The sequence below is a fragment of the Cricetulus griseus genome, chromosome 3, assembly GCF_003668045.3.
Source record: "Cricetulus griseus strain 17A/GY chromosome 3, alternate assembly CriGri-PICRH-1.0, whole genome shotgun sequence".
Lineage (NCBI taxonomy): Eukaryota > Metazoa > Chordata > Mammalia > Rodentia > Cricetidae > Cricetulus > Cricetulus griseus.
The window spans coordinates 199,288,547-199,306,970 of NC_048596.1; the positions used below are offsets into that span (position 1 = coordinate 199,288,547).

Here is an 18,424-nt window from a genome sequence, read left to right on the forward strand (position 1 = left end):
GAGAGAGAGAGAGAGAGAGAGAGAGAGAGAGAGAGAGAGAGAGAGAGAGTGCTTTGCAGGGGAAAGCTGTGCATCCACTCTCAGCTGCTAAAACCCAGTTAGGGTTTCACCCATGAAAAGGGAAGAAACAACTAAGCTGCCAAACACCCACTGGGCCCTTTTGGGAGGTGAGGTGGCCATTGACCAGGATTCCCTTTTCTGGCTGTATTTCCTTCAGGGGATGGCTGGAGATCCCTGTAAGGTGGCTGGGCTGTAGGACTGGGAGGCTGCCCCTGCTTCAGGACTCAAAGCCTACTTCTTGTCTCTATTTGGTTTCTAAATTCTCTGGCTTCACCCCTGCCTGCTGTTCCCCAGTGTATGCTGCTCTACCCATGAGGGCCTTGCTGGCCTCTTCATCAGGATGGCTGTGATACTTGAGGACTCTTTGTTCCCTTTCCCCATGACTGCTCAGATGTCACTTCCCAAACTATCTTCACCTCCAAATACCCAACACTCTGGTGGCTGGCTCTTTGCTCATCTCATGAGCTCTGAGATCCGGTGTGTGTATGAATGTGTGCATGAGCACATGAGTGTGTGGGTGTGTATGTATGTGTGTGCATGTGGAGGCTTGAGGACAATCTCTGGTATCATTCCTGAATAATGTTGACATTATTTTAAGATAGGGTCTCTCATTGGCTAAGAGCAGTGGTTTTCAACCTGTGGGTCTTGACCCCTTTGGAGATTGAATGACCCTTTCACAGGGGTTGCCTAAGACCATTGGAAAACACATATATTTACATTATGATACATAACAGTAGCAAAATTATAGCTATGAAGTAACAATGAAAATAATTTTATGGTTGGGAGTCAACACAACATTAGGAACTGTATTAAGGGTCACAGTATTAGGAAGGTTGAGAATCACTGGCTTAGAGCTTACCAGTTAGGCTAACATGGTGAACCAATGAGCCCAGGATCTACCTGGCTTTGTCTCTCCAGTGTTGGAGACCTGGCCCTTCCTAAAGGCCAGCCCATGAATGACTTTCCCAGAAGGGCTATTCCTTTCTTCCTGATGTCCTACCAACCAAACTCTTAGAGCAGAGGAAACAGTCTTCAGAAAGTCCTCCTTCACCTACCCTGTTGAATGGAGCACAGAGCTCAGACATTCACACACACAAGGTCATAGCTCTCATGGCTTTCTCCTTCCTGTTCATACAGCATCTACCTGTGTGCCAGAAGCTGAGGGAGGCCCCAAGGTCCTGAAGTCTCCTTAAACCTCTTCCTTTCACATGTTAAAGAAGAGAGGGTTTGATATTAACAGGCTTCATTGTAATATGGGCCCAAACATGTGCCAGGTCCCCAGAAAAGCCGTTACTCACTGGACCTTCAATTACTGCTACTTGCAGGTTGGGAAGGCCTTATCAGGCCTCACAGGTCTCTATATTTACTGACAAGCAGTGCTGAACAGACTGCATGCTTGATTATGTCACAGTCATGACCACAGAGAGCAGATAACTCACTGGCCTAGAGGTTGCACAGGTGTAGTGTTCTAACCCAGGTTTGGTCAGCCCTCAGAATACAGTGCACCTGGAGGCAGAAATGGTGTATGGAGGTGGCCAGTGGCCTTACCTCGCTGGAGTCCTCTTGCTGGTTGATGACAGTCAGGGCATCCTCTGAGGCCTGCCGCTTGGCCTCAGCCAGGGCTCGTTCCATCTTGGCACGCTCTGTGGTGATGAGTTCATGGGCTTTGCGCTCTGCATCAGACACAGCTTTCTGTAGTTCTGACATCGCCTGGCGCTTCACCTCATTCACGGCTTCTTCTGTGAAGCACAGAGGTGGGCTTGTGGTCACACTGGCCAGCAGTCACCCAGGCTAACTTACCTGGGGTTCTGGACCCTCTACACTCACAACTTGGGTAGGAGCCTAAATGCAGCTGTATGCACACACGCCTACCATACATTGCATGTGTGCACATAAAGGCACACATCAGTGATCCCATACCTTTGCTAACAGGTTTGTGGATGAAGTGTTTATCTAATTATTCTCTATTAATAAAAACTTGGGAGTCAGCTCTTGGCCTAGATACACGGGGAAGGGTCTAGGCCCTGCTCCAGGGGATGTGACAGACTTTGAGGATCTTTCATGGAGGGGCTCACCCCCCCTCCCTGGGGAGGGAACCGAGATTGACATGTAAAAGAAGCTTGTTTCAATTAAAAATATATATAAAATAAATAACTTGGGAGTCAGATATTGGAGTAAGAACCAAGAAGATCAGAGAAATGGCAGAGAAGTGACCAGTGACCTCTTTTTCTCTTTCCTAAGTCCAAAAGGCCGAGCATGTCCCTAAGCCCCTCTCTACTACTTCCTGTGTCTTTCTATATGTCCTGGGTCCTCTAAAATCTCTATGTCTAATTTTGGTCAGCTAGTAGCTAGCTCTGCTGTCTGATCCAAGGTGAAGTTTATTGGCAGTCTCGGGAGTGTCAGAATATGATCAAAATATCCCACAACATGTGGATGAATGTGTGTCCTGGGCATGTGTGCAAACCCTGGTCAAGAGGAACAGAGAGAGCTATGGGTAAACTTTCCAAAGCTCAACCTGCACCTGCTAGTGTCATGGTTCTCACACTGGTGTGCATATTTAGTGGGTGAGGGCTGGTCCCCACCCCAGGATTCTGTTCTAACAGGCTCAGGCAAACCGCTGCTATGAAGGACCTGCTTTAAGGACAACAGGTCTGCTCCTTGGCTATGTTTGGGCCTATCCAAGGGGAGCCAGAAGGGGACTATGTGAACTTTGGCTGTAAGTACCTGATTCATATTTCATATTCTCTCTCTCTCTCTCTCTCTCTCTCTCTCTCTCTCTCTCTCTCTCTCTCTCTGAATTTTGTGTACGCCCCTATGTGTGTGTAGCTCAAACTTGTGTAAATCTACAAACTTGCTGCATGTGGAATCCATCTGAGTCACAGACACTTCTTATGGTTGTCCCCAGGTCTGTTCCTGTAGCCTTACTCACCAGCCTTCCTCCAGATCTCCTCAGGCATATAGCCAGAGAGGGTCCTGGGCATGAAATCCCGGTGCACATCTGAAAAAAAAAGGGATAGGGGTACAGTGTCATACATAAGATGGGGGCATTGGTTGCCTTGTTCCACACTGGGTTCCTTTCCACTCTGGTCAGGACTTGAAGGCAAGGACCATTTTTTCCTGGGAAAGGGGGGATTGGGGTGGCATGCTCTATAGCCAGTGAACACGGATTCAGGCTGGGAACAAGGCATGTCCTAGACCTCCCCTAGTCTCTGTGGTCACCACTGTGTGGATGGGTAAATAGAAGCCCCTAAGTGCCACCTCCTAAGCTTGGCCTGTACCTACTAGAACCTGGGACATTTTTCTGCAAGTGAAAAAGGCCCCCTTTTCTAAGTGATGCTATCTGTTTAAGTAAGTTCTGACTGTTGGCTACCTTTCTGGGAGAATTAGTGACATCCTACAGAGACTGTGTAGGGCTACCAACCCCTCACTACAGGTCTTCCATGTTCTTTTTGGTACATACCTAGCTGAGACCCCTCAGGGCCACTGCAGCTGTTGAGGGGCCTGGCTGAGGTGGGAGTGGGGCCCTTCTTCCCTTCCTCGGAGTCACTGTAGCACCGGATCCAGTGGTTGAGTTCTTCACGGTCAGCCTCCTGGCACCGGCGCAGCACAGTGAGGGATCGTCGTGTCTTCTCCACCATATCCATGATGCAATTCAGGAGCTGCAGGTGGGTGGCAGGGCCTTCAGTACGTTGGAACCGGGGCTGTGGCCAGATGTGGCCATCCAACATGGAGGGGATGGTCAGGGAGCCAGCTCATCATCCCTGAAGGCAGGGCACAGAAATCTACCTTGGCTCCCCACAAACAGTGAATGGCTCCTAGTGCCTATGGGCACCCAACTTGAATGGGAACTTCTTTGGATGCAGGGTAGAGGTTTGGGGGTGTTCCTTTGAAACTCTGAGAGCAATCTGCCTTGGGAACATTCCCAAGAAAGAAGCAGGTAAGGGATATATACTTCAGGGTACACGGTGGTCAGAGGAATGGAGACACAGTCCACTTGGCCTGACCAGGGGCTCAGGCACCTACCATAAAGATGTCCTACACCACTGGGGCTCTACTCTGCAAGAGTCTCTGAACAGGAAATAGTAGAGATGAGGAAGGGCCTGTCTGCATGGTTCAGCATCCTTGTCTCTGTTCTCTCACAGCACCCTGATAGGTCGGCAATAGACAATGATGCTCCCATAAAGGGACATGCAGACAGCAGGCACTTGATAGGTCTTGCCAGGAGATGCTGAACCCAGAGGAGTCCAGACTCAGTGTTGCTCCCCACCCCCAGCCTTAGGATCCAGAGTTGGGCAGACACTCTGGAAATCACAGGGGCCCAGTAACCCCACCTGGACACTCACACTGTTGAGGTGTTTCCACTCTTCTGCCCACTCACGTTCTGTGAGCCTATGGTCAATCACTTCTTCTTGTCGAGACCCAGGCATGGCTGAAGAAAGGGCAATACACATTTAGGCCCCCATGCAGATGCCATGCCCCACCCCTGCTCATAACTAAGCCCTGACTTGGATCTCAGGTCCTGCCTCTACTCCCAGGTGCCTCCTACTTCCTAAGTATCATTCCTATCTCAGGGCACCAGGAACAGGATAAAGCACTTGTCATCCCTGGTTCTGCCCTGACCATTCATTCCCTCCCTACTGCCCTTATAATCTAGCTACTCTTGTTTTTTCTATGCCTATTTCTGATAGGCAGCTCTAGATCCACTTAAAGGGTCTGTTTTATCATGATCCAGAAACCTCAGGGCCTCTGTGCAGCTGCTCAACTTGTGTATGTTTATGACTTCCTCTCAAATATCTGTACTCCTATGCATTCCTCAAAGTCCAGTCCACAGGGCCCCTCTACAGCTGCAGACTCTTTGGAATTCCTCAGGCCATATGTGTCTCTGGTCTCTAGGTATAAGACTTCCCTGTTTATTCTAACCCCCGAGACTGTCAGCTCCATGAAGAAAGATGGTGTGTTGTGTTTACCTCTGGGTCCCCAGGCTGAACTCTGGCCTGGTGCTTACCAGCCCTGAGTGTGATGTTGGGATCAGATCTACTGACAGCAGGGTCAGATAAAGTAGCAAGCCAGGATGGCTCGTTCTCCCATGGGATTCTGGGGCCCTTATCTTGCCACTCTCTACCTCAATTTCCTGACCCTGCCTAGTTCTTAACATAGTGGGTAGTTAGAAAGATCCCAAGATGACCTGGTAAGCTTGGGGGGCTGTGTCCTCAGGCAGGGCTTGGTGCTAAGCACTGTTACTTTCTTTCTGCTCTGACGTTGGAGGGAAGGTCCATCTTTCCCATATTACAGATGAGGAAACTGAGGCTGGTGAAGCGTCGTGTCTGTCCATAGTTACCAGGCAGGAAATGGGGGAGGCAGTGTATGGTGTAAGGCCAGCCTGTATCTGTGACCTTGGGGATGGCCAAATGGGATGGGGCAGGGTGTGAGTTGTTACTGACTGGGACATGAGGGGCATGATGGATCTCTCTTGGTTTTCCTGCAATGTCAAATACTCCAGTGTAGTAACTGAGGCTATGCAGGTGACCCAGTGCCAGTCCAGGCTTCCTGGGGGCAAAGTCTCTCTTTAAACCTGCCACCAGTGCCTAAGGACCTCATAGTACCCTAACCTGAAATGCCTTCCTCGAGTTGCAGAAGGGTAGGGAGTGGCCACAGCCGTCATCCAGCACTCTCTCTGGTTGCCCACGAGGGGCCTGTGCCAACGCCCCAACTAAAATAGAGGCTGAGATCTGTGCGACAGCTGGCGTTTATTTTTGCATTAGCAGAAGCGGGTGGGAATTAGCACCTGCCTGACCCGGCTGTGGTGAGCCAGACACTGTCACCTGCTGCCTAGGCCCAGGCCCTGGAAGCTTCCACAGTGTGATGGGGTAGAGAGAGGCCTCTGCTGACCCAGCTCTGGGACCCTATAGGTGTCCTGAGTGACCCTGGATGGTCATTTCTAGCATTCCCTTCCAACACACTGGGGTGTAGTCTGGTTGGGCTAGGCAGGTGTTGCTGTAACCATCCATGGCTGTCCCATTTGTATTCTTTGTGCCTCGGTTTCCGTGGAGGTGCGAGTACAGGCTGAGAAATGACAGAGTGCATGTGCTCTGTGTCAGCTGTTGTCCCTGTCATCAACAACTGGGGTTTGAAGCGCACTGTGTGTCAGGTGCTCTATCAATGCCCCTGTACTCACACAACTGTTCTGACAGAGGGAGAAACTGAGGCACAGTACAGTCACATGACCCATTTCTGGATTCAAGGAAAGCCAGGCAGCCCTGGTGGTAGCCTTGCCCTCAGCTCCTCAGGCCTTAGGCTGCCCAGCCCAGGAGGGTGGTAAAGGCTGGTCCCTAGGATAGTGTCCTCTGCACTAGTGCTATTCTGTGTGTGAGAAGGGGCAACTTGGTTCTGAAGGTGCATGTCAGGCTACCTGGGTACTGGGGTGGCTACTGGCTTCTTACACCTATTTCCTTCCTGGACAGATGAGGTGCTGATTATAGCTTCAGTACCTTCCACTAGAACATAGGTACAAGCAGCTTCTGACTGAGCCCCTAAACAAATGCATTTAACTCTAATACAGACACATGCAGACTTATACACTCAGGCAGGCTTGCAGACACATGGGTTCACACACTCTCTGTATCCATACCTCATAGGATCAATGACATTCTCACACCACTTACCAAGGGGCCGATGGCGCTCCCGCAGCTCTCGGGGATCAGGATGTCGGTAGGAGTCCCGGAAGTGGTGGGCCATGGCCATGTCCTCGAGGCGATAGTGTGGGGGTGGGGGTGGTGTAGGGTGGGGCAACCCATTGCTGGGACTGCAGCGCTGGGCAGGGCTCAGGGTGCAGGACCGCTTACTGAGGTGGTCGGGGTGCAGAGGGTCCCGGTCTGACCCATTCTCTTTGGTCCTGATCAAGAAAACAAATGGCCAATGGATATCAGCCTCAGTCTTGGACAGAGGGTAATAACAGAGGTGAGGAGAGCAGATAGAGTGGAGGCAGAAACTCAGAGGAACCCCATTGGGTTGTGGTCCCCCACTCTGGGACTCTTTGTGGAGAATGGAGAGAGGGAGATACCCAGGGTCCCATGGCCAGGTGTGGTCCCCACTGTAGAACAGTGGTAGGACCAGTACCTCTGTGGCCAGTCAAGGGGTTCAGTCCAGCTCAGTCACCATGGGCCCTAGGCTCCAGGTCATTCAGGGTCTACAAATAGCACACACACAAAAAATGAGTTCTGGTGGATAGACTCCTTCCTGAGCTGCTGTCCTCCAGGGATCCCAGAGACCCTGGGTCTATGGCTCAAATAGGGTAGTGTAAGTTGCAAAACCCAGTGTCACCAACCCACCTACCTGCCCCTGAAACATGCAGCAGTACTAGCAGTCCTTCTGTAGACAACAGACTAAAGCAGATGTCTGGCAGAGCTGTGGCAGAGGCAGATGGGCAGGAAGAGGCAGCCTTGTGTTATCTCCCTGTCCTGTGAATTTGTGAAAGGCTGTTACCTGTCAGGTGTTCTCCTCTTGCCATTCTCATTGACTTCCAGCAGGAGCTCAGAAGAGTCGACAGGGGAGGTGGCACTGGCATCCAGAAGCAGTTGTTCATGCTGGGCCAGGTATTGGGCAGGCGTCTGCTTGGCCAGGCGGGCACAGTGCAGGAGCTCTCGCTGCAGCAGTGGAAGATTAGCCTGTGGGCAGGACAGGGACTTTAGGTGCACGGTTGACTGTCAGCTGGTATGCAAACCCATATAACCTGTTCAGACCAGTAGACAGCCCAGGGCTGCCTCTGTGTGACTCAGGGCTCTGGATCCCTCAGGTTCCTTGTTCTTTCCCATGGCATTGTGGGAAGTGATAGGCCTGTGTCTTCCTAGACACACAGCAATATATGAACTTTGTATATCACCATGCTTTACTCCCAGTCTGCAGCCAACATTCTCTCCCTGTACCCTGTGTAAGCAGGCACCATACTGACCTTGGCACAGAGAAGGAAAGCAAGGTTCAGAGAGGGCAAGCACACACACACACACACACACACACACACACACACACACACACACACACACACACACGCACACTCGCACGCACACACACACACACACACACACTCGCGCACACTCGCGCACACACACATACATGCACGTGCAGTAGCAGGGTAAACAGAGGTGCTGCAGGGTCTCCTAACACTGCTGCAGGGTCTCCGCTCTGGTCCCCAAAATCCACTGGCCAGAAGCCCCACAGAACTATCCCCTCTCTTCCCACCACCTCCTACTTTCTAGCCTCAGCCTAGAACAAAGCTCACAGCAGGACCTCAGGCATCAGTGTATGCCTTCTGCAGCCATGCAGCTCTGAGCACACGGGGAATATGACCCGCATGAGCCCCAGCCTCAGTCATGACATCATAACTCGATTCTGCATTAGAAGATGAGGCCACCAGAGCTCATAGACTCCATCTCTAAACCTCTGAATTTCACCCTAGTGCTGGGCCAGGGTCTCCAGGCACTGCTGGTGGTCAGCCTTTCCAGAGCTGCCGTGGGTAGGGTGGCAGGCTGGCCCTGAGCATGCTGGGCAGGGGCCCAGTGGCAGGCTCTTTGGAGAGCCAGCAGTTCTAAGTATTTGTAAATAAACACACTCCACAACTTTCCCATGTGCTTCAAAGCTGCCAGGGCAGCCTTCTCCAGCCTCTGCCTCCTCAGTCCCTGTTGGCGCATCCACCCGGCCCATCAGGCAGCCGATGCATTTTTGTTGAGCTGTGTGGCTGCCAAGCCTGTTTTTCTGTTTGGATAGCTGAACGGGGGCCAGCTCACCATCTGCCGACCACGTCAGAAGCATGAGCTGGGATGAGGTCCTGGGAGGTCTCAGTAGCCCAGAGTCTCCTCCCTCACCAGTCCCCCACCCACCCTGTCCTCTCCTTGGCTAGCATGGTGGGGTGGGGGCTGGGCATGAGCACCATCTGGTTGCTGTTAGGGTGGGGAAACATCTGGGGTTCTGGCCAGCTGGGGCCATCTGGGAGCTGCAGCCTTGGGTGGGGCAGCTTCTGAAAAGCCCCACTGTCCAGTTCCATGAGGGCGGATGCAGGATACAGTGGAGGGGACCTAGGTATCAGGTAGGCTAGTATCTGAACAGTACAGATACACAGCAGCCCTTGGCTCGGGGTACAGGAGCACTGTTCACCCAGAAAGAACAAGTCCCCATTCTTCTTCAAAAGTCGGAGACATCATTCAGAGGACACACTAAGCTGGTCACTGGGTACCCTGGGCCCCAACTTCACTTGACATGGAGATTTTGATGTCCAGAAAAACCTAAACCATTTTTCTCCTCAATGGGACTCTGGGAGAGGATACATGGTACACAGAGAACCACCACGGTGACAGCTAAGCCATGAGTCTTTTTTATGCTTTGCTCTGCAGAGCCCTTCCACCACAGGCTGCCCAACTGAAGACCTGGCGGACCACTAACCCTGGTTGGGCTACTGAGGAGTTGTATGACCTTGGGAAGTCACACAACTGCCTCCTGCCTCATCTGTAACTGGAAGCCCTGGTGTGATAGGCTCTAGTGAGCCCCATGTGAATTAACTCACTTCTTCCTATCACCTGTGTGGCAGGCAGTTTTGTCTTGCCTAGGAAAGGACCCAAGAGGGCCCTGTAGTTAGAGCCAAACTCTGCCCAGCCACACCTTCAGAACAGTTTCTTCTTAGAATGGCATCCCAAGAGGTGGTCATGAGAAGCACTGCAGAAGCCAGGAGGTCCATGACAATTCAGGAAGGTGCTAGACTGGCTCTCTGACCAGCCAAGAGGGGACCCTATCCAGTGAGGGCAGTGAAGCACCTGGAGCTGCCTGAGCTCTTCCTCTGTTTCTAGACCACTGGTGCTGGGCTCCTACCCTGCTGTACCAGCAAAGTAGTCATGCCCTTTGACTGGGCAGAGTGGGCCAGTGCTCTGGCTCTTGTCTTGGCAACAAGGTTAGAAGGATTGGCTGGAACCTCACACTTTTAGGCTTTACCTTTGGATCTTACTGTCTCTTACCCCAGGAGTTCTGTATCATGGAGACAGATGTACCACCGGTGCTCCTAACAATAAGGCACAGAGATCTTGGGTGAGCTATGAGGTGGGCAGAGAGAAATCAAAGTGGAGAGGGTCCCTTGACAAAGCAGTGCTGGACAAGGTGTCCTTCCCAGTACTTGCTTTGGGTGATGCCATACTAGGTTAGGTAGGAAGGGTACTGAGGGTAAGGACTATGGGCAGTGGAAGCTGGGATATTCCAGGCATAAACAGGGTGGCCAATGCTACCAAGCATCTGCTGTAAACACTGGCTCTGACAAAATAAGCAGGCGCATGGCATCCCAAAGACAGGCGGTGGCAGAGTCAGCAATATGTGGAGGGTGAGGAGAATGAGAGCCTCCAACGCACTGCAAATGACTGCCAGATGGGCCCACGCGCTGGCACCCGTGGCTTCTCTGTTGTCACTAGCTCCAGTGTGAGCCCAGCAAGGTGTGGGTGGGAGGGAGGAGGGGAGTGGACAGGGGGTGTCATGTGGGGTCCACCTGGGAGGCGCCAGGAGGAATGAGGATGGTGGGACATGTACTGTGAATTTTGTGGGGACTTTGAACTATATAAGACCCAAGCTCAAACCCAGCCTTGGATCTCTACCAGATGGAAAAGTGAGGGTTTCAGTTTTTCTGCCTACTAACTTGACAGTGTCAGGGCCTGTGTGTCCCCTTCCACGGGGTCAACAAGTTATCTGTGTAGAGATCTTTATAATCCATTCTTGGTCTAAATTGGGCAGTTAAAAACTTGCTGATGTAACTACCCTGAGAGAATGGAGGACTCCAGCTACAGGGGCTGAGTACAGAGGAGTGGGGCCAGCCTAGTGACTGCCAGGTAGCCAGGTAGGGGCTCACATCTTGGAGCTTACCCCTTGTGTGGTCTGACCTTGAACTTTGACTAAAGAAGAACACAGACATGCAGGAAGCATAACCTGGGATTATAGCTATAAGTGGAGGTGAGTGTCCTAGGGTGTGGGCATGCTAGGATCTCTCTGAGAGGTCTAAGTGGAAAGAGATCACATGGCCTAACACATTTGGAAGCATGCCATTCTCACACCTCTCAGAGTGAAGGGCTGTAGTGTGTCACAGGCCCTACATGAGGGCCTGGCTCATTCCCAGTGTGTGTGTACATACAGATTACCAGATTTTACAATCCTGTGTCTCACTAAGCCTGGTGGTGCATACCTGCAACCCCAACTACGGGATAATGAGGCAGGAGGACAAAGAGTTCAAGGCCATCCTGGGAAACTTAGAAAGGGTTAAAGCTGTAGTAGCTCATCAGTAGAACACTTGCATGTACAAGACTGTGTTTAACCCCAGCACTGAAAACAACAAAACCACGAAACCACAAAACCCAACCAAACAAAAACCAACCCAACCCCCGCCCCCCAAACAAATGTAGCTTCTCATCTGAGGGTTTGGGCTGGGGTGAGGAATCTGCCTTGCTTGGGGGCTCTGGTTACTTTGCTAAAGGGACCCAGTGCAATGTCATCACTCATTCATGCAGCTCTAGTCCCAAATTTGTGTCCTGTGTTTAGCACAGCATCTTCTATCTGACTGCTTCCGTTACCCTGCTGTCCAGTCACATGCCTGCCTGTCCATCACCTGGTCACTGCCCTCTGCACACCTATTCCTTCACTCTATTCCAGCCACATGGACAGTTGCTGCTCCTCCCTCCCCAGGGCCTTTGTATACACTAGCCCTGTTTCTTGGAGGGCACTGCCCAAGCCTTCTCCAGCCTGCTCAGTCATCATAAAATACCCATCTTTGATGGATTTGGAAATATTTCCTTACTGTACACATTTCCAAATCCTACCTAGTTGGCAGCACTCTCTTCCCACGAGATTATTTCTTTAGGGGGCTTTGTCTACCTGTCATGTTATCCCGAGCCTTGCACAGCCTCTGGCATGGAGTGGGCAACTAAAAAAAATCTGCTGAGGGATGAGAATACACTGTTTCTGTGGCTGACTCATGATGGCTAGCAACTAGTTTATAGCCTTAACTAGTCAGATCTGGTGGTCAGCACCATTTTCCTGGGCAGCTGAGAATGATGCCTGGAAGGGGGGGGATTGGGGACTGGGACCTCTCAGGGAGCCCCCAGGTAGGATGGATTTGGTTACCTTCAGAAAGGGGATGACGAATGGCCGCAGTGGGAAGTTGGTGGCTTCTTGGAGCTTGGAATGAAATTCTTCAATCGTCAGAGTTGAGTTCTGCAGGAGAGAACACCCCACTTAAAGGTTCCCATGGACTATCTGAACCAGCTGCCCCACCTCCATCCCAGCAAGGAGGAGACTCTGGGTCTGGCCTGAGGGATGAGGAGAGCATAATGAAGTTGTAGACACAACGATGGAGCCCATGGCAGAGAGGCTGTCATGGGAAACACAGGTGCCTGATAGCCCGGAGACTCACCACCAGCCCCAGCACCAGTGTGCGTACACGCTCCCCAATCTCAGGCGAGATGTCACTGCCAAACTGCTGCAGGGTGGTGAGGAAACGCTTGAGCTTGCTGAGCTGCCGTGCCCCACATGCCGGGGGCAGGTGCTGTGTGGACAGTGAGGCAGTAGATGAGGTGGCTGGGCCATTGCTGAAGCCATTGGGTGTAGATGGGGCACCATGGATGGCTGTGGGTGAGTGGCTGCTGCCGTTCATCACTGCAGGAGAACAGCGAGTGTTAGGGCAACGCATAATAATTGCACTTTACGATTATAAGTACACATGGTGACAATGATAACAATGACCCAAATGACAATGATGATGAGAGTAGAGTCCAGAGCAGCCATGCCCAGTACACTACACAGCTGCCATTTTATCCTTGTAACCATACTGTGCTCATGGGTGTTATACTCTTATAGATATGCAAACTGGTACTGGGGGGGGGGCGACTCCCTTTACCTCAGGTACCACAGTCAGGAAGGAGGGTGGTAGGGCTCACGCTGGAATTAGCTGCAGAGACAGACATTTGTGGGGCTGGCTTACAGTGACCCTGGGGGCTTACCCTGGGCCTGAGACCTTCATACCAGCCAATATTCTAGGTTCTTCACATGCAGCAGATGCCCAGTCCATCCTACCAGACTGGCTCAGGTTACCACTATGAGCAAGCACGGGACCTCTTCACCCATGGTACAGGACATGAGAAGTCACCCTATCACCCCAAGAAAAGGCCAGTAACTCTGCCTTTGCTGTAACAGCCTCAAGCAATACCCTCTACCGGATCTCTTTCCCACCTCTGAGCAATGCCCCAACTCTCCTTAGCCCTAAGCACTGTCCTGGGAGCTTCTCCAACCTTGAGGACCCTGAGCCTCTCTAAGCCCCAGTGGGACTCAAGATCAGGCAGAGTGACTGAGACCCCTCAGGAGGAGCTGATTCAGAGGATTTTGACACAGAAGGCTGTGTCCAGGGGCTAGTTCATGCTGAGGACAATCAGGTGACTAAGAAGACATTTGATAAGTATGCTACAGGATCATGGCTGCCAGTCACTGTGCCATGGCTGACTAGATGGCCCTGCCATCAACTCCGAGTATCCGGGCCAAGGCCAGGGGTTGCCACAGAGTGCTTTGCCTCTCAGCCCTGAGTGACAAAGGTATGATTAGCAGAGTCTGCAGACAGATCAGAGTTCACAGGTCATGAATGCTACCTCTGTATATAGATAGATGCTCATACACCTCTGGCTCACTCAACTGTTGATTTTTGTTCTTGTTTTATGCCCCTAACCTCAGGGATGCACCACTGTCTCCTGCCTTGACTGAGTGTGCAGAAGCCAGGTTCTCAGGCCTGCGCTGAGAGTGTAGGTCTGGAGTGCCCTCAAGACCACAGTCCCCAAGGCTCCAGCTGTCTCATTCCACCTGTGGTGAGGCCTGGTAGCACTATACGTGCCAAGGGAGAGAGGGATCCCTTTTTCTAGACTGAAGATCCCTCCAGCTTGCCCAGTTCAGAGACTCCAGATGAGTTTCCCGAGGTTATCCTCTTGCTTCAGGCATGGGTACCTCAATATGTCACTCTAGACTGCACCTGCCTGGACATCTTGACCCAAGCACTGGGAGGTGGCCTAAGGGCTGGGCACGGAAAGGTGAGGTGGGCCTTTACCTAAGTCCCTCCTTCCTAGCCCTCAAATCTCTATGGCTTCTATGGCTCTTGCAGGACTCTGTTGCACCTCTGCTCACACTACAGGACTTAGGACCTAATCCTATTTGGCCAGTCTTAGAGTTTCTGTCTCCCCTATGGGCCCTACATAGCCCTCTCTTGCTAACTAGTATAGTGACCAGCTCTATCTTGCCCAGATACTGCCTGAGATTCCCACCCAGATAAACCACCTGGGGCTAGGGCTGGTGGTTCCACACAAGCATGCTCTAGAGCCACAAAAGCAGACAGGGCCACTAAGGCCCTGGGATAAAAAGTTCATCAGTAGACCCAGCTGGGGGCCCCCAACTGTCTGATCCTTCTACATGAGTATAAGGCAGTACCCAGTCCAGAGCTGTTATGGTATGGTGTGGGTGTGGCTGCTGTTATATTCCCCTTGGAGTATACCCCTCCCCATTTCCCTGTCCTCACCTCCAGCCTGACAGTCACCTGATATAGGACTCTCACAGGTCCTCAGACACCCCCATATCATAAACACTTGAGGGTTGGGAGAGCAGCACCAGTCAAGATAAACAATGTAGGCCAACCTAGGTCTCTCTGCCAATGGTACCAAGCCACTCTGAAGTTCTGAGGTGAGCTCTAAGATCACAGCATAATCATCTTCCTTGTTTCCCAACCCATGGTTTATATGGAGTCTGCATATGCCTCCAACTGACCTGGGAGCTGGCCCTCATGAGATCACAACCCTGACAGACTCTACATGTTGGGTGTTATGCGAGGTACCCCTCAACAGCTGCTCCCAAGGGATAGAAGTTTCAGAGCATATGGGGAAAGAAAGGCAGGCTCACATGCTACCTTGGTGTTTTTATGCTGCCACCAGGCATGGAACCCTCTGCATTCAGTTCTAAGCAGCTCCTCTGTCCTAGTGGGGGAGCATGCACGTGGAAACTGAAGTCTTTCCATTGTTTCCCCAAACGATCTCAAGAGTCCATTCCAGTTCCAGAATGACTGTATGCTAGTAGAAGCAGGTCAGGGTAAGTCTGTGCGTGGGAGCACCCTTCTTGCTCTGGGGTGGTCAGTGATGTCTGCACACAGCATAGCAACAGCTCTGGGTCCTAGCCTCTCTAAGACCAAGCCCAGAGGACCCCACTGGGTGGACTTCCCTCTCACTAGTAAGTTCTGACAGCCACTGACACACATGCCCCAGTCAAACCTAATGACAGCCACTTGCTGCCACCTCAGCCAGACCAGGAGATGGCTTGTTGCCACGGAGACCTCACTAATAGAGGTGGACTTGTGTCTTAAGATCAAGCGTTTTATCACAAGGGCTCTGGTCCTTTTAGTGGCTTCTAATACATGCCAATGTCCACATCATCTAGTCCACCACCCACCAGACCCAGCCTGGCCTGGTCCTGTCCTCCCTGAGGCCCGCTTACCAGCCTTGCTCTGAGCTCCTGGGTCCCCGGTGGCCTGTTCGCCTCACTGCCTGTCTGTCTTCCCTCCCGCGGCTGCCGGGCAGTCTCAGCAGCTAAAGAGACGCCAAAAATAGCCCCCAGCACAAGTGTTTTCATTACCACAACAGGTGTGTTACTAAGTTAGACTGCACACGTGTCCTCGGCTGATGTTTGGGGGCACAAACTAGCACCCCCCTAGCCTTGATGCTTGGGTGGGAGTTGGCCTGGGTGCATGGACCCTGCTAACAGCTCTTTCACTCTTTCTCCCTGACAAAGAGAACACCATAATCACCACAACAAGAATCAGTCAACAGTTGATGGCCAGTCAGGCTGTCTGCCAGGCCCTAGTGTGTGGCCAAGCATGGCACAGAATGATGGCAGCAAGAAAGACAACATAGAACATAAATAACACATGTAACCTCTTCCTTATTCTTAGAGAAGTTACATGGCAGCTGCACACACCTGAGAGATACGGCTAATTGGCCCAGTTAAGACTGCTGAGGCATAGTAACACCTGATGATGGGGGCAAATATTCTGAATGTCACCCAGAGCTTTGGTGGAATCATCCACTAGTGACTGATGCCCACAGGGCATGTGGTGTGGGTCAGACATGGAAACAAGGCTTTGCCAGCATGGTGCATGAATCACCTTCAGCACTCCACACTGTGGCAGTATCTCTTTACAGGTGGGGAAACTGAGGCACAGGCAACTATACCTGCCCATCGTTACCCTGTCAACAGTGGGAGCCAGATTCTCTTGAAACAGTGGAGCTTGACTTGCCATTGACAAATGTCCCACTGTCCCCTCACAGTCCTGGCATCTGCTCCAGTCAGCCTATTTGGCTGTTGGGGATGAAGCTCAAGAGGCATTCACATGCACAGGTCTCACAGTTCCAGCACAATGTGAGGGGTCTCAGTCTCTAGCCCTTAGGCCCCTGGGCCTCTCTTGTCTTTAAGTTGGCTGGAGATCCAACAAAGGGAGTGTAGAGGCATCGAGAAGGACCCAGGTGGCCTCCTTAAAGCCCATGGTTCTTGTTATTTTACTTACAGAGACAGACCATGGACCACTTTAAGCAGCCGTGGAAACGGCCGTGGGGCAGAGACGTCGCAGGCCCATCCTCGCCATCTGTAAGCAAAATAAGAAGAACACGCTGTCAGGAGGGCGCCGCAGCGGCCCGTCCCCTCTGCTGCTGAGTGGCATCCTAGAGATCATGCTGTTGCCATTGGGGGTCAGTCCACTCTTCTGAGTCTTAGTTTCCTCCTCTGCAAAAATAACAGTTGCACTGGATATCTGTCAGCATGAGCAGAGCACCTACCTCCTAAAAGCTAACCCCCCCTCCTAGGAAGTGCCTGGTTACCCCCTCAGCACTGTCCTTAAGGGACTTGGGGCTCAAGCTGTGTGTTTTCAGTTACTGAGATTCAAGTCTGAGGTACTTGAGGTAGGGTTGTCAGTGGAGACAGACAGTAGCTCTAGGAGTAGTGAGCCCCCTGTCTCAGAAGCAGACAAGGGCAGACGGGAGCTCAACCCACCTAGGAACTCCCTGCCTAAGAGGAGTGTAGTCTAGGTCAATGCTTCTTGCTCTGTCCCAGGTCTCCAGACTCATCCTCCTGCCCATTTCCCCAGCCGGAGACCAATCTGTGCCCAGGGTGGTCACTGGGCCAGGAAAACCACAGCCCTCAAGTAGAGGTTCAAGGTCAGTTTCTTCATTTGGCTTGAAGCACTGGGCAGGAATCTGCAGCTGGCTGCAGAGGCTTTACCAGGACTGCCACCAGCCAGGTGCGGGGGGGGGGGGGGGGGGTGGAGGAGGGTGTGTGGTTAACCATGTGGATTAGGAATAAACCTGAGGTGACCTCAGGAGGCCTGAGCCTCAGACTTATGCACAACTAGTCACCCCACAGACTGGAAGTGTTATCTTAAGAGAAAAATGAAAGCCTTGTGCCCTATAGACAGAGCTGCAACCTCCAGGGTGGGACTGGGGGGCTGGAAGGACGCAACTCCTCCCCATGCACCACACATGCTCTGGCCACCCTCACATCTGTTTACAGGCCCCATGAAAGTAAAGCCCTGAAGGTCCCAACTGATCCCATCCTCACTCCTACCCAGGAACATCTGGTGTCCAGGCCAGATTTGGGGATAAGAACTGGTCCACAGAGAAATGCAGGCTGGGGGAGGCACACCCTCATGGTCGGTGACAGCTTAGAGTCCAAGATCAGCCTGTCAGCGGCTCTTCCTTCCTGCTTGGGGCCTCCAAACATCTGGAGGACCATTGTTTTAGGAAGTGTGTCATGGTCTCACTACTGGGAGAGGTGGTACAGACCCCCCCCTCCAACAAACAAACAATTCCTGTCCCTAAGTAAGGCATTTGTTGGTGACATCGGCACAGTCCCACAGAGCCCACTGGATGAGCTTTGAATCTGCCCAGCAGCCAGAGTCTACCTGCAGCTCAGCCCAGAGGGAAGAACTGTTGGAGAAGGGGGGAAAGGTGACTATGCCAGTCACGTCATTGTGGAAGGAAGAATATGAGAAAGGCACAGGTATCTCTGGCCAGGAGGAGCACAGCCAGCAGGCAGACCCAGGGACTGGAAGGCCCATTTGTCCTCTGAGAGCAGCAGGTTGCTAAGGGTAAAGTCTCAGCCACAAGAGGCAGAGCTAGGAGTCCCTACTCCAGGCTCATCAATTACTGGACCCCATGTTAATCCTGTAGGAAGTGGGAGCCAGAATCACTCAAAAGACTGGAAGATGTATATGGGCATTCAGCCATGAGGCAACCGGCCATGTGCTGGGCATGTTCTCAGACAGTCCTGGCTCCATGCC

General features: G+C 52.1%; 1 protein-coding gene across 4 annotated transcripts in view; it reads right to left on the reverse strand.

The window, feature by feature from the left end:
* The window catches only part of Cbfa2t3 (CBFA2/RUNX1 partner transcriptional co-repressor 3), a 74,063-nt gene that overhangs the window by 4,682 nt on the left and 50,957 nt on the right, over window positions 1–18,424 (reverse strand). For 2 of the 4 annotated variants that reach the window (XM_035442738.1, XM_035442737.1), the window contains exons 2-9: window positions 12,488–12,729; window positions 12,199–12,288; window positions 7,543–7,724; window positions 6,723–6,952; window positions 4,404–4,489; window positions 3,521–3,719; window positions 2,990–3,058; window positions 1,609–1,799 (exon numbers count right to left, since the gene is read on the reverse strand). In XM_035442738.1, coding sequence (XP_035298629.1) covers window positions 1,609–1,799; window positions 2,990–3,058; window positions 3,521–3,719; window positions 4,404–4,489; window positions 6,723–6,952; window positions 7,543–7,724; window positions 12,199–12,288; window positions 12,488–12,729 — 1,289 coding nt within the window. Of the gene's footprint in view, window positions 1–1,608; window positions 1,800–2,989; window positions 3,059–3,520; window positions 3,720–4,403; window positions 4,490–6,722; window positions 6,953–7,542; window positions 7,725–12,198; window positions 12,289–12,487; window positions 12,730–16,657; window positions 16,736–18,424 lie in introns of all 4 variants that reach the window. The other 2 variants (XM_035442736.1, XM_035442739.1) reach the window with 2 other exon arrangements.